The sequence below is a fragment of the Ranitomeya variabilis genome, chromosome 8, assembly GCF_051348905.1.
Source record: "Ranitomeya variabilis isolate aRanVar5 chromosome 8, aRanVar5.hap1, whole genome shotgun sequence".
Taxonomy (NCBI): Eukaryota; Metazoa; Chordata; class Amphibia; order Anura; family Dendrobatidae; genus Ranitomeya; species Ranitomeya variabilis.
The window spans coordinates 56,123,639-56,147,672 of NC_135239.1; the positions used below are offsets into that span (position 1 = coordinate 56,123,639).

The 24,034-nt window shown below is 43.2% G+C and overlaps 1 protein-coding gene across 14 annotated transcripts in view; it reads right to left on the bottom strand.

Annotated features, from left to right (window-relative positions):
- Nucleotides 1-24,034, bottom strand: part of BRDT (bromodomain testis associated) — a 121,695-nt gene that overhangs the window by 60,013 nt on the left and 37,648 nt on the right. For 12 of the 14 annotated variants that reach the window (XR_013218745.1, XR_013218746.1, XM_077278830.1 and 9 more), the window contains 3 exons: nt 7,816-7,953; nt 7,519-7,663; nt 256-431 (listed from right to left, as the gene is read on the bottom strand). Coding sequence is in view for 12 of the 14 variants with exons in the window: in XM_077278830.1 (XP_077134945.1) it covers nt 256-431; nt 7,519-7,663; nt 7,816-7,953 (459 nt within the window). In the remaining 2 variants the exon portion in view is untranslated. The remainder of the gene's footprint in view (nt 1-255; nt 432-7,518; nt 7,664-7,815; nt 7,954-24,034) is intronic. The other 2 variants (XM_077278840.1, XM_077278841.1) reach the window with 1 other exon arrangement.

A 24,034-nucleotide genomic window follows, 5' to 3' on the forward strand; every position in this document is an offset into this window, starting at 1 on the left:
GTCATAATAAATCTATTATGCTAACCTAGACTCCTCCATCTAAGCTCTCTCGACTTTTCAGGATCGTGGAGTAAGAACACTTAAAGTTCCAAAACTTTCCACAGCTACAGATGCAAAAATCCGTGGGACCTTTGAAGTTTTTTAATGTTTATGATGAAATCCCTCTCGAAGTCTGTTGAATTTATTTGGCAATGTAACAATTATCAATAATGTGATATTTTAGAAAAAACTTAAAAATCACAAGCCTAAGCTTACTTTGGATACAGGGCTGGTGGGTACAGTCTTTGTAGTCCGAACGATGGATAAAGGAACAAGGGTAGTTCTCTGAGGCATCATGGCAATGATTGGCAGGGGAAATGGACTTCTGTGCATTTTCTGACAAGTCACTTTTTTTATTGGAACAGACGTACGCTCCATGTCCTCTTTAGACTCTGAAATAAGGAGGTCATATTTTAGAATTTACATTATACAGAAAATAACAGCACCATCAACTTTAAACAACATTTTTTTAGTGCATATTATAGATAGACCAACAATAACACATTTAGACCAATACATGATATATACTCTGTAGCACACTAGGTGGGAAAAAAACAACAATGTACTGTATACATAGCTTCCAACCATCTTGAATCCAGCAGGACAGTTCCCAGGACGTCTTCCTGAAATCGGAGGTAAGGGCTACGTTGTGACGTCCTTCTGTATCTGTGATGTCAATATCTTGCTGGTCATGCAGGCTCACTGCTGTGTGTTATGGAGTTTATTTGTTCTCGGATAAGGGGCTGGCATATCTCTGCTCTGTACATGATTACACTAATTTAATTAAAAGGGGTGGTCTAAAACAAACACTGATTTAATCCCAAATGTCTACTTAATGTAATAATCTGATTGCTTTTCTAATACAGTACGCCTAGACTAAAAATTCACTATAGTTCTCTCTCTACTCTACTTTTTTATTATTATTATTTTTTTTTACCAACTTCCTGTTTGATGACGCATTGTTTGAGGATCCCCAAATGAGAAGTCATCAGGGGGTGGCCGCAGCCTCTAACCTCACTCACAAATGAAGAGTCATCAGTTCAGGGGCTGGTCTAGTTTCTGCTCTACTGAGCAAGCATCTGTTGTCAAGTTGGACGTGTGCTCAGTAAAATCTTGTCACTGTGCAATTTTTTTTTCTTTACACACAGTGATCATGTGCTCCTTGTCCGGTTCAGATGAGAAGTGACGAGCCGGCAAGAGAGCGCACTGTCAGTGCACATTGTAAAGAAATAACCTGGCAAATAGAAGAAGCAGAGACCACCTCCGCCCCCAAAACTGACATCACTTTCTCTTGTTTCAGCAACCTACCACCTCCGAACAAAATCTCTCAAAAGTGTTGCTGCAGGCACTAAAAGAGCTTGTGAGAGCTCGGGAAGTGAAAATAGGTCACTGAAATAAGAGTGAACTGAGAGTTTGACAAAAGGAGGCAGGCGGCGGGTGAGGAATAGTGAGTGAGGGCAGTAGAGCCAGAAGTGCAATGTCCCATACTGAAGCACTTGCAGCTCATTTGCATACAATTTCAATGCAGGATTTCTCAAACTACAAAACTGATTTCTAACAAAGTTATGGATTTAAAGCCTTAAAGTGCCTGTATATACAGTGGGGAAAATAAGTATTTGATACACTGTCTATTTTGCACGTTTTCCCACCTACAAAGAATTGAGAGGCTTATAATTTTTATTTTAGGTACACTTCAACTGTGAGAGACAATAAAAAATAAAAAAAATAAGTATTACATTGTATGATTGTTACATAATTAAATTGCATTTTATTGCATGAAATAAGTATTTGATCACCTACCAACCAGAAAGAATTCTGGCTGTCACAGACCAGTTCATTTTTCTTTAAGAAGCCTCCTACTCTGCACACCTGTAATAATTGCAGCTATTTTAACGCATTACCTGTATAAAAGACACCTGTCCACAACCTCAATCACACTCTAACCTCTCCATCATGGCCATGACCAAAGAACTGTGTAAGGACACCAGTCATAAAATTGTAGACTTGCATAAGGCTGGGATGGGCTACAGGACAATAGGCAAATAGCTTGGTGAGAAGGCAGCAACTGTTGGCGCAATTATTAGAAAATGGAAGAAACACAAGATGACTGTCAATCTTCTTCGGCCTGGGGCTCCATGCAGGATCTCACCTCGTGGGGTAAGGATGATTCTCAGAAAGGTCAGGAATCAGACCAGAACTACATGGGAGGCCCTGGTCAATGACCCGAAGATAGCTGGGATCACAATATCAAACATTACCGTTAGTAACACACTACACCTTCGTGGATTAAAATCCAAAGTTTCAATAGAACTAAAATAGCCGCTCTCCCAGCTGCAGCTTTTGAAATGTGTTGGATATTGCGCCTCTAACCAGCCCGACTGATTCGGGACTCGAGTGACATAGAGGCGCAATATCCAACGCGTTTCAAAAGCTGCAGCTTTCTTGATCCCTGATAAACTGCCAGGACAACGTTGCATATCGCTTTTTGTACCTGTACCATCATGCAATGTACTACTGAAGTGTGGAGATTATTGTAAATCAAATCTATTATTATTTTCATTCACCTGGGAGTGCGGCTATTTTAGTTCTATTGAAACTGGATTTTAATCCATGAAGGTGTAGTGTGTTACTAACGTAATATTTGATATTGTGATCCCAGCTCTCTTCGGGTCATTAACCAGGTCCTCCCGCATAGTTCTGGTCTGATTCCTGACCTTTCTGAGAATCAGCCTTACCCCACGAGGCGAGATCCTGCGTGAAGCCCCGGACCGAAGAAGATTGACAGTCCACGATCTGTTAGCGGTGTACCGCTCAGGTCATCCAGCAGTGATCCCTCAGCACATGCCACCGGCCGTGGCTGCACTTTGGACTGTCTCACCAACTCCAGACAGCCAATACTCACCTCCTGGACCAGCTGGATACCTTGCGGTCTCTCGGTATCCAGCAACAGGATCTGTGCACCTCGGCACCTTCTCCCATCGCTCCCAGGATAAGAGACAGCGAACCTCACGCACCTTCCATATACAGTGTTCCAAATTATTATGCACAAAGAGTTTAGGAGTGATAAGGTTAGAATTTTTTTGTTTGTCATTTAAACTCATTGATGGTGATGTGTGTCAGGGCTCATTATATCACTGAAAGCAATTGCAGATACCTGTGCAAAATAGTTTGGCAGGTGTGTCCAAATAAAGGTAAGACTACTTAAGAAGGCTGTTCCACATTATTAAGCAGCCTACATTTTTTGCAAAAATGGGAAAGAAAAAGGATGTGTCGGCTGCTGAGAAGCAACAAATTGTGGAGTATTTAGGTTAAGGCATGACTACAATCAACATTGCCAAGACACTTCATCGTGATCATCGCACAATCAAGAAGTATGTAGCTGATTCCCAGCACACACGTGTGCGTGCTGATAAGGAAAAATTGAGGACTCTTTCCAACAGGCAATTGCATAAGGTTAAAAGAGCAGCTGCAAAACTGCCTTGTCATAGCAGCAGACAAGTTTTTGAAGCTGCTGGTGCCTCCAACGTCCCCAGAACAACAAGATGCAGGGTCCTTCAGAGGTTTGCAGCTGTGCGTAAGCCATCCTGTCGACCACCTCTATCCACTGAACACAAGCAAAAACGGCTCCAGTGGGCCAAACGATACATGAAGACTGACTTCCAAACTGTTTTGTTCACCGATGAGTGCCGTGCAACGCTCGATGGTCCAGATGGATGGAGTGGAGGATGGCTGGTTGATGGACACCCCATGAAAACACGGCTAAGGCGCCAACAAGGAGGAGGTGGAGTAATGTTTTGGGCTGGAATCATGGGGAGAGAGATTGTCAGCCCCTTTATGATCCCTGAAGGGGTAAAGATGAACTCCATAATCTATGTGGAGTTTCTAAAACAACACTTCCTGCCATGGTTCAAGAGGAAGAACCGTGCTTTCCGCAGCAAGATCATTTTCATGCATGATAATGCACCGTCTCATGCTGCAAAAAAGACATTTGCATCTCTGGCTGCTATGGGCATAAAAGAGGACAAATTTATCGTGTGGCCACCATCTTCCCCTGACCTCAACCCTATTGAGAACCTCTGGAGCATCATCAAAAGGAGTGTCTATGATGGTACAGTGGGGCAAAAAAGTATTTAGTCAGTCAGCAATAGTGCAAGTTCCACCACTTAAAAAGATGAGAGGCGTCTGTAATTTACATCATAGGTAGACCTCAACTATGGGAGACAAAGTGAGAAAAAAAAATCCAGAAAATCACATTGTCTGTTTTTTTAACATTTTATTTGCATATTATGGTGGAAAATAAGTATTTGGTCAGAAACAAACAATCAAGATTTCTGGCTCTCACAGACCTGTAACTTCTTCTTTAAGAGTCTCCTCTTTCCTCCACTCATTACCTGTAGTAATGGCACCTGTTTAAACTTGTTATCAGTATAAAAAGACACCTGTGCACACCCTCAAACAGTCTGACTCTAAACTCCACTATGGTGAAGACCAAAGAGCTGTCAAAGGACACCAGAAACAAAATTGTAGCCCTGCACCAGGCTGGGAAGACTGAATCTGCAATAGCCAACCAGCTTGGAGTGAAGAAATCAACAGTGGGAGCAATAATTAGAAAATGGAAGACATTCAAGACCACTGATAATCTCCCTCGATCTGGGGCTCCACGCAAAATCCCACCCCGTGGGGTCAGAATGATCACAAGAACGGTGAGCAAAAATCCCAGAACCACGCGGGGGGACCTAGTGAATGAACTGCAGAGAGCTGGGACCAATGTAACAAGGCCTACCATAAGTAACACACTACGCCACCATGGACTCAGATCCTGCAGTGCCAGACGTGTCCCACTGCTTAAGCCAGTACATGTCCGGGCCCGTCTGAAGTTTGCTAGAGAGCATTTGGATGATCCAGAGGAGTTTTGGGAGAATGTCCTATGGTCTGATGAAACCAAACTGGAACTGTTTGGTAGAAACACAACTTGTCGTGTTTGGAGGAAAAAGAATACTGAGTTGCATCCATCAAACACCATACCTACTGTAAAGCATGGTGGTGGAAACAACATGCTTTGGGGCTGTTTCTCTGCAAATGGGCCAGGACGACTGATCCGGGTACATGAAAGAATGAATGGGGCCATGTATCGTGAGATTTTGAGTGCAAACCTCCTTCCATCAGCAAGGGCATTGAAGATGAAACGTGGCTGGGTCTTTCAACATGACAATGATCCAAAGCACACCGCCAGGGCAACGAAGGAGTGGCTTCGTAAGAAGCATTTCAAGGTCCTGGAGTGGCCTAGCCAGTCTCCAGATCTCAACCCTATAGAAAACCTTTGGAGGGAGTTGAAAGTCCGTGTTGCCAAGCGAAAAGCCAAAAACATCACTGCTCTAGAGGAGATCTGCATGGAGGAATGGGCCAACATACCAACAACAGTGTGTGGCAACCTTGTGAAGACTTACAGAAAACGTTTGACCTCTGTCATTGCCAACAAAGGATATATTACAAAGTATTGAGATGAAATTTTGTTTCTGACCAAATACTTATTTTCCACCATAATATGCAAATAAAATGATAAAAAAACAGACAATGTGATTTTCTGGATTTTTTTTTCTCAGTTTGTCTCCCATAGTTGAGGTCTACCTATGATGTAAATTACAGACGCCTCTCATCTTTTTAAGTGGTGGAACTTGCACTATTGCTGACTGACTAAATACTTTTTTGCCCCACTGTAGTTCACATCTAAGCAACAGCTCTGGGAGGGTATTCTGTCCACATGCAAAACAATTGAAGCAGAAACCATCCAAAAACTGACAAATTCAATGGACGAGAGAGTTCAGAAGCTTCTTTCGAACAAGGGGTCCTATATGCAAATGTAACATCACCTAGAATAAAGTTTTCACTTGAAAACTGTTTGATTTCATTTTGTAATAAGCTGATAATGCTTATAACTTCACAATTGACCATTTTTTGGTTCAAAATAAAAAAAAATAGGTTGAAAATTCTGCTGTGCATAATAATTTGGAACATGCATTTTGAGTGTTTATTTTTTTTTAAAAGATACTGTTTTCATAGGCAGTTTGTTCCAAAACATTGCAATTATACTAGAATAGTAGAGGACTGGAAAATAACAATGACTGCAATTCAGATAGGTAATTTAGAGAAAATATGAGGAAATATTATTTGCATAATAATTTGGAACACAGTGTAGTGACACAGCAGCAGGACTAGTGCATCACGGCACTCTCACCGCTCCCAAGGACTACAGGCAGTGAACGTAACGCATCTTCTATGCAGTAACATATCAGCAGGTAAAAAACCTTCTCCTATAGTTTGTCTCGTAACACATTTTAACATTTATACTAAGCGAGAATGACATTTGGTACATTCATCTACCGAGCAATTATTATTTATGCGATTATCTACTAGCGACCTTATGTGAACAGCGGTCCCACCTCTATATTGTATGTACACACCGTCATCTGCCTGTAGCGCCATTTGGACCTTCTAAATTTTATATACACTTTTCAGGCAACAGGTGGTAATTTTTCACCAAACCAGGCAACTGGGTAGTTTTTATCGTGTCTAGCGCCAGTATGTCATTGATTCTTTTATCAGATTTTCTATCAGGATGGAAAATCTCATGCGTTTTCGCTTTATGTAAATATACTTTAAAAGGGTTTGTACTAAATTAAAAAAAAAAGAAAAAAAAACAAAACATGCCAAGCCTGTCCATGGGTTGTGTCTGGTAATGCATCTCTGCCACATTAAATTAAAGTCTGCACAGAGCCTGTGGACAAGCGTGGCACGGTTTTTCAAAGAAAACATTTTTTTTTTTTATTATTATTTTTTTTTTTTAGTCCTTGCCTTTTGAAAATGTTTAATATGTTACATGAATGCAGTAAATTTTTAGTCCTTTATGCCAGTGTGAAGAAGTACTGGAGCATAGGATCTTCAGTATGTGTTGTATACCCGATGGTAGATTCTAAAGAAACAAGACAGCTGAGCAATACCAGTTGTAGTGTTTAAATTACTAAGACTAAGAAGTGTTCTCCAACAGAAGGATTAAGGGGGTGGTTGCATCATCTTAAAATTGGTAAAATTGAAAAATATAATTGTAAAAATAAGAACAGAGAGATTTTTAATGTTATTGTTTACTAATCGATACCTAGGTTACAGTTTACTGCTGCAGTCCATCGGCGTTGGCCGGTCTCCTAAGTAAGAAATGCAGTGCTGGCTGCATCCCTACATCTGGCCAGCTTCAGTCCTCCTGCATTCCTCCAATGCTGCAGGGGCTTTCAGAGCCAATGTACAACCATGATGATGGTTTGACATGTTAGTCAGGAGAACACCGCCTGCCCCCCAGCAATAAGAAAGCCACGTAGGCTTGCAAACGGAGCATTCAAAAAGATGAGAAAACCCCTTTAAACTGCAGTTATTACACAAAATAAGATGCCCTGGACCACAGATGAAGGCATCGCTTTGGGTAGATACCTCCTTCAGATGATGTTGGCATCTTCCTTTTAACACTTCTGTTTCCAACAACAGACAATTCAATTTCTTCATGGGGCATTTCAGCAATTTTCTGCATGAACACTTTTTCCAGCTCTTGAGCCATTAGGACGATATCATCCCCCGGCTGTAATACATGGTATGTGTGACTAATTACTTCATAATGTAAAAGCATTTAAAAAAAAAATCTGAAATTTCATACGATTCAGCCTCATTGTGCCACACCAAGAACCAGCGCCCACAGGAACCGAATGGCCAGGAGGTATACGATGGCTTTACCTTATTATAAATAAAGCAATTTGTGAACATGGTATTGAAATCCTGTATGCAGTCCAGAGCCTTCGGGTAATAATTATACTCCAGTCTTTTCCGTATTGTACTCAAATCCATTGGATTCTTTATAATTTGATAATAATCCTGCAAATAAAAAACAATGTAATGATCAGTCCCGGAAGCGCATGCTGGACAATCAAATATTGTGGGTGAGATTAGATTATAGCTTTTCCAAAAATTGTGGCAAGTGTTTTTTCACAATTTGTGCAAATAGCTAGAAAATTGCATGATTTAATAGGAAATGTTGAAAAAAAAAAAAGAAAGAAAAGATTTTCACCACAAATATTAGATGCTAAATATCATAAGCAGGAAAATTATCAACCCGGGACTGCAGAACACATGACAAACAAGAGGAGATGAGGAATTGTATCACTAAGCTGCAGGCACGATGTAGTAGGAAAAGAGATACAGGTTCTACAGTATGGGGAGACGGAACAGGAAAATTTGCTCTTACAGAAGACCTGTCCTCGCTCTGTAGGCCACCTTGGCATCTCTACTACTAAATGGATAGGAGACAGCACTTTGAAGACATGTCAACAGGTCAAAAATGGACAGTTTCTGCTATTTTACTCCCCTGAGTATTCCATTTAGGATTTTTTCTAATCCACTATAGTCCTCTAGAAATTTAAAAAAAAATTAAGAGACATTTGTTTTAATTTTTTACAAAGGGGGCATGGTTAATCTATAGATCTACTATATAATTGTCTAAGGAGTACTTCCGTCCGTCTGTCTCAGATATTCATTGCTCGTGGCCTCTGTCTGTCACGGAAATCCAACTCGCTGATTGGTCGTGGCAAAACAGCCACGACCAATCAACGACGGGCACAGTCCGGCACCAAAATGGCCGCTCCTTTCTCCCCGCAGTCAGTGCCCGCTCCATTATCCCCTCCAGTCAGTGCTCACACAGGGTTAATGGCAGCGCTAATGGACCGCGCTATGCCGCGGTGTAACGCACTCCATTAACGCTGCTATTAACCCTGTGTGACCAAATTTTTACTATTGATGCTGCCTATGCAACATCAATAGTAAAAAGATCTAATGCTAAAAATAATAAAAAAAATAAAAAATCATTATATACTCACCTACCGCCGCCTTTTCTGCTCCTCGCGACGCTCCGGTGACCGTGTAATGAGCTGGCCGGCTGTGACTGTTCTGTTATCATTGACATAGAATCTGTGACAGACACTGCCCCCGTGTGGTCAGAAGTTATACCTATGCCGAATGTGATTACAGAGAAACAAACTGTATTGGCTAAACTCCCCCCTGTTATGTCATGTGACCAGGAAGGAGGGAGAGAAGAAGAAGAGCCCGGGAAACCAGTCGGTGCAGAGAGAAGTCTGTGTGTGCTGGCGTCCTCCTGTTGATGCGATATAGAGGATTGCCTGGATTACCCCTCTCTCTTGGAAGCTGACATCCAGATTGTTCCCAGCTCCCACACTGCGGAGCACTCAGCGGTGACATATTCACAGATCCTGGAGCCCACGAACTGTAAGCGGGTCCTCTGTTGAGAGGCCGAACATTCCACCCTTACCTGCTGAACCCCAAGGATTACAGTCTGGACCTGAGAGACAGTTTTGTTTACTCCCTGTTGTTTTCTCCTCGGCTGGAGCGTCTCCCTGCAGTGACAGACAGGCCTGCGACGTGGGAAGATAACCTCCTGGAGCAAAGGAACTGGTAACGTGTGGATAGGGACAGTGAGGGAAAGTTTGTTATTACACGTTATTTCTGTGAATAGGCATATTTTGTACTGTCTATTATTGTGTTCCGCTGTGTTAATGAAAATGTATAACAGTAAAGATACGTTTGTTAAAATGGAATCTGGGTGTGGAAGTTTTGCTGGGCCAGATCATGGATATGCATGGGCGGCCTTGCCCTCGCACACTTCAACCGCTCCATGCAAGCGGCAGGTTCCGGTGCTAAGGTGACCTGCCATGACGTCACAGTCATGTGACCGCAACGTCATCACAGGTGCTGTGTTGTATACTCCGTCGCTGTGCAATATACTACGTGGCTGGGCAATATACTATGCGCACGTGCATATTCTAGAATACCCGATGCATTAGAATCGGGCCACCATCTAGTATATACACTCACCGGCCACTTTATTAGGTACACCATGCTAGTAACGGGTTGGACCCCTTTTGCCTTCAGAACTGCCTCAATTCTTCGTGGCATAGATTCAACAAGGTGCTGGAAGCATTCCTCAGAGATTTTGGTCCATATTGACATGATGGCATCACACAGTTGCCGCAGATTTGTCGGCTGCACATCCCAAAGATGCTCCATACAAGGCAGGATGGATCCATGCTTTCATGTTGTTTACGCCAAATTCTGACCCTACCATCCGAATGTCGCAGCAGAAATCGAGACTCATCAGACCAAGCAACGTTTTTCCAATCTTCTACTGTCCAATTTCGATGAGCTTGTACAAATTGTAGCCTCAGTTTCCTGTTCTTAGCTGAAAGGAGTGGTACCCGGTGTGGTCTTCTGCTGCTGTAGCCCATCTGCCTCAAAGTTCGACGCACTGTGCGTTCAGAGATGCTCTTAGGCCTACCTTGGTTGTAACGGGTGGCGATTTGAGTCACTGTTGCCTTTCTATCAGCTCGAACCAGTCTGCCCATTCTCCTCTGACCTCTGGCATCAACAAGGCATTTCCGCCCACAGAACTGCCGCTCACTGGATTTTTTTTCTTTTTCGGACCATTCTCTGTAAACCCTAGAGATGGTTGTGCGTGAAAATCCCAGTAGATCAGCAGTTTCTGAAATACTCAGACCAGCCCTTCTGGCACCAACAACCATGCCACGTTCAAAGGCACTCAAATCACCTTTCTTCCCCATACTGATGCTCGGTTTGAACTGCAGGAGATTGTCTTGACCATGTCTACATGCCTAAATGCACTGAGTTGCCGCCATGTGATTGGCTGATTAGAAATTAAGTGTTAACAAGAAGTTGGACAGGTGTACCTAATAAAGTGGCCAGTGAGTGTATATATATATTTGTCTAAGGGGCACTTCCGTCTGTCTGTCTGTCTGTCACGGAAATCCCGGGTCGCTGATTGGTCGCGGCCGCCACCAATCAGCGACGGGCACAGTCCGGCCATGAATTCGCCCCTTCCTACTCTGTCAGTGCCCCCTCCAGTCACCGCTCACACAGGGTTAATGGCTGTGTTACACCGCGTTATGCCGCGGTGTAACGCAGTCCGCGTTAACGCTGCTATTAACCCTGTGTGACCAACTTTTTACTATTGATGCTGCCTATGCAGCATCAATAGTAAAAAGATCTAATGTTAAAAATAATAAACAAAATAAAAAATCATTATATTCTCACCTTCCGTCACCTTTCCCGATGCTCCTCGCGACGCTCCGGTCTATGCATTGCGGTCTCGCGAGATGATGACGTAGCCGGGAGCCGATGGAAGGGGAGTATATAACTACTAGATGGTGGCCCAATTCTAATGCATCGGGTATTCTAGAATATGCACGTGCGCATAGTATATTGCCCAGCCACGTAGTATATTGCCCAGTCACGTAGTATATTGCCCAGCCACGTAGTATATTGCCCAGCCACGTAGTATATTGCACAGCGACGGAGTATACAGCACAGAGCCACATAGTATACAGACTTAAAATAAAAAATAAACATACTCGCCTTCCGAAGGCCCCTTGAAGTCCTGGCCCTGTGTGCGGTGCATGCGGCAGCTTCCGGTCCCAGGGTTGGTATGAGTGCAGGACCTGTGATGACGTTGCGGTCACATGACCGTGACGTCATGGCAGGTCCTTGTCGCATATCATCCTTAGCACCAGAACCTGCCGCTTGCATGGAGCAGTCACCAGAACGTCGCGAGGAGCGGGAAAGGCAGCGGTAGGTGAGTATATAATGATTTTTTATTTATTTTATTTTTTTTAACATTAGATCTTTTTACTATTGATGTTGCATAGGCAGCATCAATAATAAAAATTTGGTCACACAGGGTTAATAGCAGCGTTAATGGCATAACATGGTCCATTAGCGCTGCCATTAACCCTGTGTGAGCACTGACTGCGGGGAGGAAGGAGCGGCCATTTTGGCGCCGGACTGTGTTCGTCGCTGATTGGTCGTGGCTGTTTTGCCACGTCCAATCAGCGAGTTGGATTTCCGTGACAGACAGAGGCCGCGACCAATGAATATCCGAGACAGACAGACGGAAGTACCCCTTAGACAATTATATAGATTTTTTATTTTAATTCTTTTTTTAACAGGGATATGGTGCCCACATTGCTATATACTACGTGGGCTGTGTTATATACTGCATGGGCTGTGTTATATACTACATCTCTGTGCTATATACTACATGGCTGAGGTATATATTACGTGGCTGGGCAATATACTACGTGGCCTGTGTTATATACTACGTCTCTGTGCTATATACTACGTCTCTGTGCTATATACTACGTGGCTGGGCAATATACTACGTGGCTGGGCAATATACTACGTGGCTGGGCAATATACTACGTGGCTGGGCAATATACTACGTGGCTGGGCAATATACTACGTGGCTGGGCAATATACTACGTGGCTGGGCAATATACTACGTGGCTGGGCAATATACTACGTGGCTGGGCAATATACTATGGGGGCTGTGCTATATACTACGGGGGCTGTGCTATATACTACGTGGCTGGGCAATATACTACGTGGGCTGTGTTATATACTACGTGGGCTGTATGCTACATTTGCTATATTTCTCAGTTGTATCTGTGCATCATGAATCGTGGTGTGTGTTAAAGAGGGGGGCCCACTGAGGCTCTTTCGCCCAGGGCCCTCAAACCTGGAGCTGGCCCTGGCTTCACTGATTGGTCACGCCCGGCCGCAAACAATCAGCGACTGGCGCAGTCCAGCCACGAATTGGCGCGGAATTTGAACCACGCTTCGCTAATTGGTCGCGCCAGGCCGGCCGAATCCTTGTATAAGTTGCATTATTCGGAAAACTTCATAAATAAACTACATGCATATTCTAGAATACCCGATGCGTTAGAATCGGGCCACCATCTATTAGGCTAATAAAGCAGAACAGCCTAAAGACACGCCCCAGAGGATCTGTGAGCCACGCCCCTCTCTAAATACCATAAAAACTAGTACTAAATAAAAAGGATCATATCTCTGGGGCCATATAAAATATTTTAAAAAAAACCTCAGGGGAGCATCAGCAATTAAATATGAGCAAAAATGGCCACTTTGGACCTGCTGTCAGGTCAATAGGTTGTGCACCACAAAGACTTTTTAAAGCTGCTATTTCCACTGAGATAATAATGCAGCGTTTTACAGTTACAGCAAAGCGGATGGGATTCATAAAAATCATTCAATGCAGAAAATCCGCATGCAAGAAACGCACATGGGTTTTTCATCCATCTCTGCAGCAGAAATGCATCAAAACCACATGTAATCCGCATATGACTATATCAAAGTTTTCTCAAAGCCAAATATCAGGAAGTGCTGTCTTTAGATTATATAGTCAAAACCTGCTGACAGATTCCATTTTAATAGGTGCAGAAAATCTGCAAGATCAAAGACCTCACCAAAATCTCATTGTGGGAACCAGGGACGGACATAATGCATGTGCAGCTGGTGCGACTGCACCAGGGCCGGAGGTGGAGGGGGGGCCCCTGTAGGGCGGCTGTGATGGTGTGATAGGCTATGTGGGTATCATTTTTGTGTATATTTCTATTTTACTTATTTTCATGGTGTTCTCTTGTAGAAGGAGTTATTTGCTAATTGATGAATGGCTGTTGCTGCCATCTGATATCAGCCCCCACGGCACTGTATTGTTTGCTAATATGCTAATAACATATTGACCTAGCTTGTTAAAACAATGAGCCCCTGAGACCTTCCCCCTCCTGACTTGTGAATGAGGAGGGAGACTTAAAATATCAGGGAGGTGAGACACAGATCAGTCCTGTGTGGAAAGATGATGTGTTCACAGCACCTCAGAGAGAAAGAAGAGCATATAGATTATGCTATCCTCTGTCTGCTGGATTGTTGGACTTTTATCCTGTTACTTTACTGCATTCGGATTCTGGACTATCTTATCCTTTGTGTGGTGGATCGTATATGGACCTTTCGTATTTTTGCCTAAATAAAGGTCTTGGGATTGTTCACTCTTCGCTGGCTCTGTTGATTGTGTGGTACCGGAGAAGGACCCAGTGACAGCGGCTAACACTGAGGGCACTCTGTCCTATTTATCCGGCCCTGAAGCTCTGGGGGGCCCCTACCAGATTACCCTCATGTGCGGCTTGCAGGAGCAATCCCTGCAGCTCCACTGCCTACAGGAGAATATGGTAGCGGAGCTGCAGGGATCCGTCCTGCTTCCTGCCTGTACTTCCTGTCTGACACAGCAGCATGGCTGGATGACATCAGAAATACAGAAGCGCGCTGATTAGACAGAAAGCTCCCAGCAATGAAGATGATGCTGCTGCCAGGGAACGTGTGGAGTGCTGTGTGTGTGGCTGCTGGGAAACTTACAGAGAGGAGTGGTGCAGTGTGTGTATGTGTGTGGTGAAGAGGGCAATGATGGGGGTTTATAGAGAGGGCAACCATGGGGGTGGTGGGGGAGAAAGCAATGATAGGGGTGGGGGAGAAAGCATCTTAAAATTTGCACAAACGCTGCAAAAAGGCAACTTGCGAACACAGCCTTAAAGAGTTTGACATGCTCACCAACAATATAAAGTATTTGGTTTCTAAAGAATTTACAAAAAGGTTTACAGAAATAGCCATCAAAATCTGCCGGTTCATTAACATTTCTATTAACTTGATGCTTTGGAAGAAAACAAACATATCTTTCTCATTAACAAAATAAAAATCTGGTATGATAAAAGTTGGGTCTTGCAACCAAATTTAATCCATATGCAGATTCATATGCAATCCAATGACTTTGGAGTGTGTATAATTTTACATCTAATTTTCATGGTGAAGAAGGTGTCTTGAATACAGGGAGGTGAGGAACTGGTAAGAAACAATGCAAGGGATATGGCCAAAAGACAGCTTCATAGCATAATCTATGGCAGTTATATATAATGTTAAAAAGTAAACATTGCTTACACTTTTTTGTATTAATATAGTAGTACACAAGAAAATAAGTAACTATGAAATATTTCTTATCAGAGAAATCCTCTTCTTTCACCGCCTGAACAGATTTCAAAATTCTCAGTTCATTGGTAAAATATGTGAAGACAGATAGAAAAGGACAGTTGGTGCTCATAAAGTTCTATGGAACCTAAAGCAAAATGTATGTCCGCCTCTAGCTCATTTCTCTTCCTTCCATCTCCACAGAACTTTCAAAGCACCAGCTGTCATCTTTCAGTAATGAGCGACGGTCTTCACTGAATGCAGATTTTACCCATGAATTTAAAGTGAAAAATCAGTCCAGGATGAGAAAAATAGATTTTTCGGAGAAGATATATTACACAGTTGATTATTTTCACGTGTACTATTGAGTTATGAAATAAAAAATTAAACAAAACAAAACAACGGTTACTCTTTAAGCTGCAAGACCGCATTTACCATATTTATCAAATTATCAAAGGACTGGGAATAACTTTCCTGAACAGGATCTCAACTGCCAGAAAAGGTCACAAGTGGCAGGGTCTTCAGAGGACAAATCAAACCTATGCAATTCTTCACGCCATAATAAATTGCAAGCCAAAAGCTTCTATAGCACGGATAGCATTGAGGTAAAGGAAGACAGTTCTACACCTGGGCTAAATTAAGTCGGATGACCTCAAATGGGTTGTACTAACAAAAGGCATTTACACGGATGCATCGATATGCCACAGATGTCTAATCATTGGAAATTTCACATCTATAACCCCCTTCCCATAGGAATATCAGGCAGCAATTCTAATGATGGCACATTCATTTCTAAAAATGTTAATAACCTATAAATGGAGTGTCTGTACCAACTGACTGTTCGAACCAAACACTGCAGCCAAGTGCACCATTGCTGTGGATAAACAGTTCAGTCTGCCATCAAACCTACTTGTTTTCCATCCAACTGGCAAATGTAAACTCCGAGAAATCAATCAAGGAACACAGAGTGTGGCTGAGCTGTTCAGTGCACTTTCCCACATACTGTCTTTCCATGTGAGGGTGCACTGAGCAGCTGCACTTAAGTTTGAACATTAATTTTGTGCTGATAGACTCCCATTAACCTCTCAATGCCCAACGACGGATATAGCACTTTATGAGCAGGAGTCAGTTCCTGCATTATGACGTCATGATTTTTAACTGTCACTGTGCATAAACATGCAGTGACAGTTCACGCACTGAGCTGCATAGGAAGAAGGGGAGGACCCGTGCTGTCAGACCCCATATTCAGGGCAGTGTGATTGGTCAGTCAGATGCTGACCTCCCACACTACCACCGCAGGAGTTCAGGGCTGCTAGTGGCTGAGCTCCTGCAGTGAGAGCCATGGACGGTGCCAGCACTGCTCTTGGCTGTTTAACCCCCTAAATGATGCAACTGAGAGTGATCGCAACATTTAGGAGGCGGGGAGGGAGCTTCCTATGCATTCAGATCGGCGCCTTAACGACATCATAGCGGGGCCAGATTGTTGCCGAGATGACCCCAAGGTCACCAAGCTACAGAAAGCTGCTTAGACCATTCTGACAGCATGGTCCAAGAAGCTTTTTGTACAGTGCATTACATCTGCGATCAAAGTGAAAGTCCCATAGAGGGACTAAGTAGAAAAATGTTTAACAATTTTTTTAAAAAATATATATATAAAAAAAAAAAATCCATAGTTTACCACATTCTTTTTTCTTTTTTTTTTTACTGCGTCCACTGAAGGGGTTAACTAGTGTGCCAGTTTGTAAAGATCGGGTCGCTCCAGACACTGCAATGTCAAATGTGTGTGTGTTTTGTTTGTTTTTTTTACATAAAAATGTGTATTTATCATGTAATATTTATTTATTTATTCTTTCATCAAACTACAGGAAAAAGGTGGAATAAAACACGATCAAAAAGACAAATATAAATAAAAATGGTTGTCCCACAAAAAACGAGCCCTCATACAGCTCCATCAGTGGAAAAATTAGAAAGTCATAGCTCTCAGAATACAGAGATGCAAAAATATTTTTTTTCCACAAAAGTTTTTATTGTGCAACCTCGACAACACCAAAAGATGACAAATGTGGTATCACTGTAATTGTACTGACTCAAAGAATAAAAAGGTTTTATGTTCATTCTGCCTCCAAAAAATCGGAATAGAAAGCGATAAAAATAAATGTAATGTCAGAAAACGGTACTAATAAAAACTTCAACTCGTCCCACAAAAAACATGGCCTCACATGACTCTTGGCAGAAATATAGGTAAATTACAGCTCTGAAAATATGGTGATGCAAAAACTAGTTTTTGCCCCCAAAAAAGCTTTTTTAAGTGGGTGACCGCAGCCAAACAGAAAAAAAAAACCTATATAAATCTGGTATCACTGTAATTGCACAGACCCGAAGTATAAAGTTGTCTAATCACTTATAATGCACAAGGAACGGCATAAAAAATAAAAATAAAACCAATTCTTCAACTGCTGTGGATTTGCTCATTTTGCCTACCAAAGATCGCAGTAAGGCTCGGCTCACATTTATCCTGCGCTCTGCTCTGAGAGCTTACACCGGGGGTTTCCCTGTAAATCTCTTAAATCCGTGACTCAGATGGGACCCTCCCTATAACGAGGCAGATGGAAACACTGAGCGCTGTATGACCTATGATCCAGCGGTGTCAGTCTTTTTAGGCGTGCATAAATTATGCGTTCCACCACAGTTTTGTGCACCTCTGAAAAAGAAGGATAACGCTTAACAGAGACCATAGTCCAGAGTTACTCAGCTGCCTCATAATGAATGGATCCCTCTGGGATTTCATCTTAATCACATAATTCTGAGATTTAGATGGAAACTGTGAAGTGCTCAGAGTAGAGAGTAGGATAAATGTGATTCAAAATGTTATGTAAAATGTTCCCAACAAAAGCGTAAATGCAATCCACAAAAAAACAAGGCCCCACTCAGATCTGTCATCTGTCAATGGAAATATAAGGGACTTATGGTAGCAGAAAGGCTATAGAGAAGAGCTATGACTCCACACCTACTAAAAGAAATTCAGTGAATTCTACACTCCCAAATCCAAATGCCCCCTCCCTTCTGAGTCCCAGTGTGCCTAAACCGCATTTAGCCTCCACATGTTTGGAGGGGTAGAATTGCCAAAATGGGGTTACTTGAAGGGGTATTCTGCTATTCTAGCATTTGGGGGCTCTGTATATGGAGTCCGCAAACTATTCTAGGAAAATCAGCGAACCAAAAGGCAAATAGCACGGTGTCCCTCCCCAGTCTTGCCACGAGGCTATGCAGTACTGTACAGCCACATATGGGGTATTTCCATGTTCAGCAGAAATTGTGGGACAAATCTTTGTGCAATTTTCACCCATTTCCCAGTCTCAAAATATAAAAACTGGCGCTAAAACAAATTGTTTGTGGTAAAAATTTAATTGTTCTTTGTTTACTGCCCAATGGTATAAAATTCTGTGACACACCCATGGTGTTAATATTGATAAATGAATTCATCTAGGGGTGCAGTGAGGTGTACTTTGTAAAATGGGGGGGGGGGTCTGGCACCTTAGGGGCTCTTTCAGTAGGTCATGGCACCCGCAAACCACAACAGTACAATCTGCACTATAATTTAGCGCTCCTTCCTTTTTGAACTTTGCACTGTGCCTGAAAAGTAGTTTCAGATTACTTGTAGGGTATTGGTGCAATCAGGAGAAATTGCAGAACAAACTGAGAGGTCCAATTTCACCTATTAGCCACTATAATTGTACAATTAAAAATTTGAGGCTAAAAACATTTTTGGGGAAAAATGTAATTATTCTTTTTTCACCACCCAACGGTACAAATTTCTGTGAGGCTCTACCTTATAAATGTTTGTGAAGCACCGGGAGGGTGGGGTGTTTCAATGTGCTCATAACATATCTAGATACATTCCTTGAGGGGACTAGTTTCCAAAATGGGGTCACTTGTGGCGGGTTTCCACTATTTAGGCACATCAGGGGCTCTCCAAACACGACATGGCACCCGCTAATTATACCAGCCAATTTCCGCTCCAAAAGTCAATTGACGCTCCTTCCCTTCCAAGCACTGCCGTGCACCCAAACAGTAGTTTCCCCCCAACGGCGTACTCAATAGAAATTTTGAGGTTCATTTTCTCGTATTGTCCTTGTGAAAATATAAAATTTGGGGCCAAATTTAAGTTTTGGGAAGAAAAAAAATAAGTTAAAATGTTCATTTTTCCATTCCATGTTCCTGTGATGCATCTGAAGGATAAATAAAACTCTTGAATGTGGTTTTGAGCAGTGCAGTTTTTAGAATGGTGTCACTTTTGGGCATTTCTTATTGACCCCCAAAGTTGTTTCAAATGTGAGGTGATGTCCCCCCCAAAAAAAAAAAAAAAAAAAAGATTTTGTTGGAAAAATTAGAAGTTGGGGATCAACTTCTAACCCTTCTAACTTCTAACTACAATAACTTTTTTTTTCATAAATATTGCTATTATGTGCCACTGAAAACATCCACTGTGTTTATTTTAGCAATATTACCTTTTATCATGCTGTGGCAGCACATCTTCAGTGCTGGATCCAGCTCTCATGGGGTTAATCGACAACTTCCTTTCTCCTGACTTATTGTGCTCTAATACTACAAGTTCCATGATGCATTGCACTGGCCACTAAGCCTGAACCTAGCACACCCACTCCAAAACACACCCAAACCCCTCCCTCCTCTCTCTTCAAAAAGATTTGTGATGTCATTTCTGTCCAACCTCCTCTTTTACATTTGTCCAACCCACTCTCCATTGCACACAGATAGATAGATAGATGATAGATAGATACATAGAGATATATCTATATATCTATATCTATTTCCATAGATATGTCCATATCCATGTTTCTAAACCCCTTCACCCCTGGAGCTTTTTTCGTTTATTGCTCCCCTTCTTTCCAGAGCCATAATTTTTCCGTCAATATGGCCATGTGGGAGCTTGTCTGTTGTGAACTCTATTTTTGGGCTCCCTCTAGTGGTCACAAGCGGTACTGTGTAGTGTTGTCTTTCTGCAGGTTGGCTTCATCACCTGGTTCGTTATCCTTGGTTGGTTTCCTATTTAGCTCACCTGGATACTCAGTTCCTTGCCTGCTATCAATGTATTCAGTGCTCTTCAGATTCCTGGTGACTACCTTGCTCCCAGTCTCTCCAAGACAAGCTAAGTTTTTGTTTGTTCAGTTTCTGATTATCAGCGTTCATCATGTTTTTTGTCCAGCTTGTTAAAATGTGATTAGGTTCAGTTTTGCGGTCTGCCATGGCTGCAGGCTCATAATCCAGTTTTAGATTGGAAAGCTATGTCTGTGTCTAGTTGGGGTTGTCAGGGAATTCATGGCGATGCTCCATTGGTGTCTATTGCTTCTTCCACTCCTTCTGTGGTCCCTGAGTTTTTGTCTGACTACCAGGATGTATTTGATGAGCCCAGGTCCAGTGTCCTGCCCCCTCATAGGGATTGTGACTGTGCTATAAATTTAATTCCTGGTAGTAAATTCCCTAAGGGACGACTTTTTAATTTGTCTATACCAGAGCATGCCGCGATGCGGAGTTATATAAAGGAGTCTTTGGAGAAGGGACATATTCGCCCATCCTCTTCCCCTCTTGGTGCAGGATTCTTTTTTGTGGCCAAGAAGGACGGTTCTTTGAGACCGTGTATACTCGTAGATTATCGCCTTCTGAATAAAATCACAGTCAAATTTCAGTATCCTTTGCCACTATTGTCTGATTTGTTTGCTCGGATTAAGGGTGCCAGTTGGTTCACCAAGATAGATCTCCGTGGTGCGTATAATCTTGTGCGCATTAAGCAGGGAGATTAATGGAAAACAGCATTTAATACGCCCGAAGGCCATTTTGAGTACTTGGTGATGCCTTTTGGACTCTCTAATGCTCCTTCTGTGTTTCAGTCCTTCATGCATGACATTTTCCGAGAATATCTGGATAAATTTATGATTGTTTATCTGGATGACATTTTGGTTTTTTCTGATGATTGGGAGTCCCATGTGAAGCAGGTCAGGATGGTGTTTCAGGTCCTGCGTGCTAATGATTTATTTGTGAAGGGCTCAAAATGCCTCTTCGGAGTACAGAAGGTCTCCTTTTTGGGTTTTATTTTTTCTCCTTCTACTGTGGAGATGGACCCAGTCAAGGTCCAGGCTATTCATGACTGGACTCAGCCCACGTCTGTTAAGAGTCTTCAGAAGTTCTTGGGTTTTGCTAATTTTTACCGTCGTTTCATCGCTAATTTTTCTAGTGTGGTTAAACCTTTGACGGATTTGACCAAGAAGGGCTCTGATGTGACTAATTGGTCTCCTGCGGCCGTGGAGGCCTTTCGGGAGCTTAAGCACCGGTTTTCTTCAGCTCCAGTCTTATGTCAGCCAGATGTCTCTCTCCCCTTCCAGGTCAAGGTTGATGCTTCCGAGATTGGAGCAGGGGCTGTTTTGTCGCAGAGAAGCTCTGAGGGCTCTGTGATGAAGCCGTGTGCTTTCTTTTCAAGAAAGTTTTCGCCTGCCGAGCGAAATTATGATGTTGGTAATCGGGAGTTGTTGGCTGTGAAGTGGGCATTTGAGGAGTGGCGACATTGGCTCGAGGGAGCTAAGCATCGTGTGGTGGTCCTGACTGATCACAAAAATCTGATTTACCTCGAGTCTGCCAAGCGCCTGAGTCCTAGACAGGCTCGTTGGTCGTTGTTTTTCTCCCGTTTCAACTTCGTGGTCTCGTACCTGCCTGGTTCGAAGAACGTGAAAGCTGATGCACTTTCTAGGAGTTTTTGCCTGACTCTCCGGGAGTTTCTGAGCCGGCTGGTATTCTCAGAGAGGGAGTGATTTTGTCTGCCATTTCTCCAGATTTGCGACGAGTGCTGCAGAAATTTCAGGCGGATAGACCTGACCGTTGTCCACCAGAGAGACTGTTTGTCCCGGATAGATGGACCAGCAGAGTTATTTCCGAGGTTCATTCTTCGGTGTTGGCGGGTCATCCTGGGATTTTTGGTACCAGAGATTTGGTGGCTAGGTCCTTCTGGTGGCCTTCCTTGTCACGGGATGTGCGTTCCTTTGTGCAGTCATGTGGGATTTGTGCTCGGGCTAAGCCTTGCTGTTCTCGTGCCAGCGGTTTGCTTTTGCCTTTGCCTGTCCCGAAAAGGCCTTGGACGCACATTTCCATGGATTTTATTTCGGATCTGCCAGTATCTCAGAAAATGTCTGTCATCTGGGTGGTGTGTGATCGTTTTTCCAAGATGGTCCATTTGGTGCCCTTGCCTAAGCTGCCTTCCTCCTCCGATTTGGTTCCTCTATTTTTTCAGAATGTGGTTCGCTTGCACGGCATTCCTGAAAATATTGTGTCTGATAGAGGATCCCAGTTTGTGTCCAGGTTTTGGCGAACTTTTTGTGCTAAGATGGGCATTGATTTGTCTTTTTCGTCGGCCTTCCATCCTCAGACTAATGGCCAAACCGAGCGAACTAATCAGACGTTGGAGACTTATTTGAGATGTTTTGTTTCTGCTGATCAGGATGATTGGGTGACTTTTTTGCCATTGGCCAAGTTTGCCCTTAATAATCGGGCTAGTTCTGCTACCTTGGTTTCGCCTTTTTTCTGCAATTCTGGTTTCCATCCTCGTTTTTCCTCGGGTCAGGTTGAGTCTTCTGACTGTCCTGGGGTGGATTCTGTGGTGGATAGGTTGCAGCAGATTTGGAGCCATGTGGTGGACAATCTGAAATTGTCACAGGAGAGGGCTCAGCGCTTTGCCAACCGCCGCCGCGGTGTGGGTCCCCGACTTCGTGTTGGGGATTTGGTGTGGCTGTCTTCTCGGTATGTTCCTATGAAGGTTTCATCTCCTAAGTTTAAGCCTCGCTTCATCGGTCCTTATAAGATCTTGGAAATCCTTAACCCGGTGTCTTTTCGTTTGGATCTCCCGGCATCGTTTGCCATCCATAATGTGTTCCATAGGTCTTTGTTGCGGAGGTATGTGGTACCTGTGGTTCCTTCTGTTGAGCCTCCTGCTCCGGTGCTGGTCGAGGGTGAATTGGAGTACGTGGTGGAGAAGATTTTGGATTCTCGTATCTCTAGACGGAGACTTCAGTATCTGGTTAAGTGGAAGGGCTATGGTCAGGAGGATAATTCCTGGGTTGTCGCCTCTGATGTTCATGCGGCCGATTTGGTTCGTGCCTTCCACGCAGCTCGTCCTGATCGCCCTGGGGGTCTTGATGAGGGTTCGGTGACCCCTCCTCAAGGGGGGGGTACTGTTGTGAACTCTATTTTTGGGCTCCCTCTAGTGGTCACAAGCGGTACTGTGTAGTGTTGTCTTTCTGCAGGTTGGCTTCATCACCTGGTTCGTTATCCTTGGTTGGTTTCCTATTTAGCTCACCTGGATACTCAGTTCCTTGCCTGCTATCAATGTATTCAGTGCTCTTCAGATTTCTGGTGACTACCTTGCTCCCAGTCTCTCCAAGACAAGCTAAGTTTTTGTTTGTTCAGTTTCTGATTATCAGCGTTCATCATGTTTTTTGTCCAGCTTGTTAAAATGTGATTTCTTACTTGCTGGTTGCTCTAGGGGACTGAGTTTCTCCCTCACACCGTTAGTTGGTGTGGGGGTTCTTGAAATCTCAGTGTGGATATTTTGTAAGGGTTTTTTACTGACCGCATAGACCCCTTTTCTATTTTCTGCTATCTAGAATTAGTGGGCCTCTTTTGCTGAATCTGCTTTCACCCCTGTGTATGTGCCTTCCTCTTACCTCACCGTTATTATCTGTTGGGGGCTTCTATATCTTTTGGGGATTATTTCTCTGGAGGCAAGAGAGGTCTTTCTTTCTCTCTAGGGGTAGTTAGTTCCTCAGGCTGGCTCGAGACGTCTAGGATTTTAGACACGTTCACCGGCTGCCTCTAGTGTGGTTGGATAGGTTCAGTTTTGCGGTCAGTCCAGTTTTCCACCTCCCTAGAGCTTGTCCTATGTTTAGTCACCTTGCTGGAGTAATCTGTGATCCTCAACCACTAAGGATCATAACACTTGTCTTTTGCAGGACAAGTTCTACTTTTGAACGACATCATTTGTTTTACCAATCCCACACTTGTT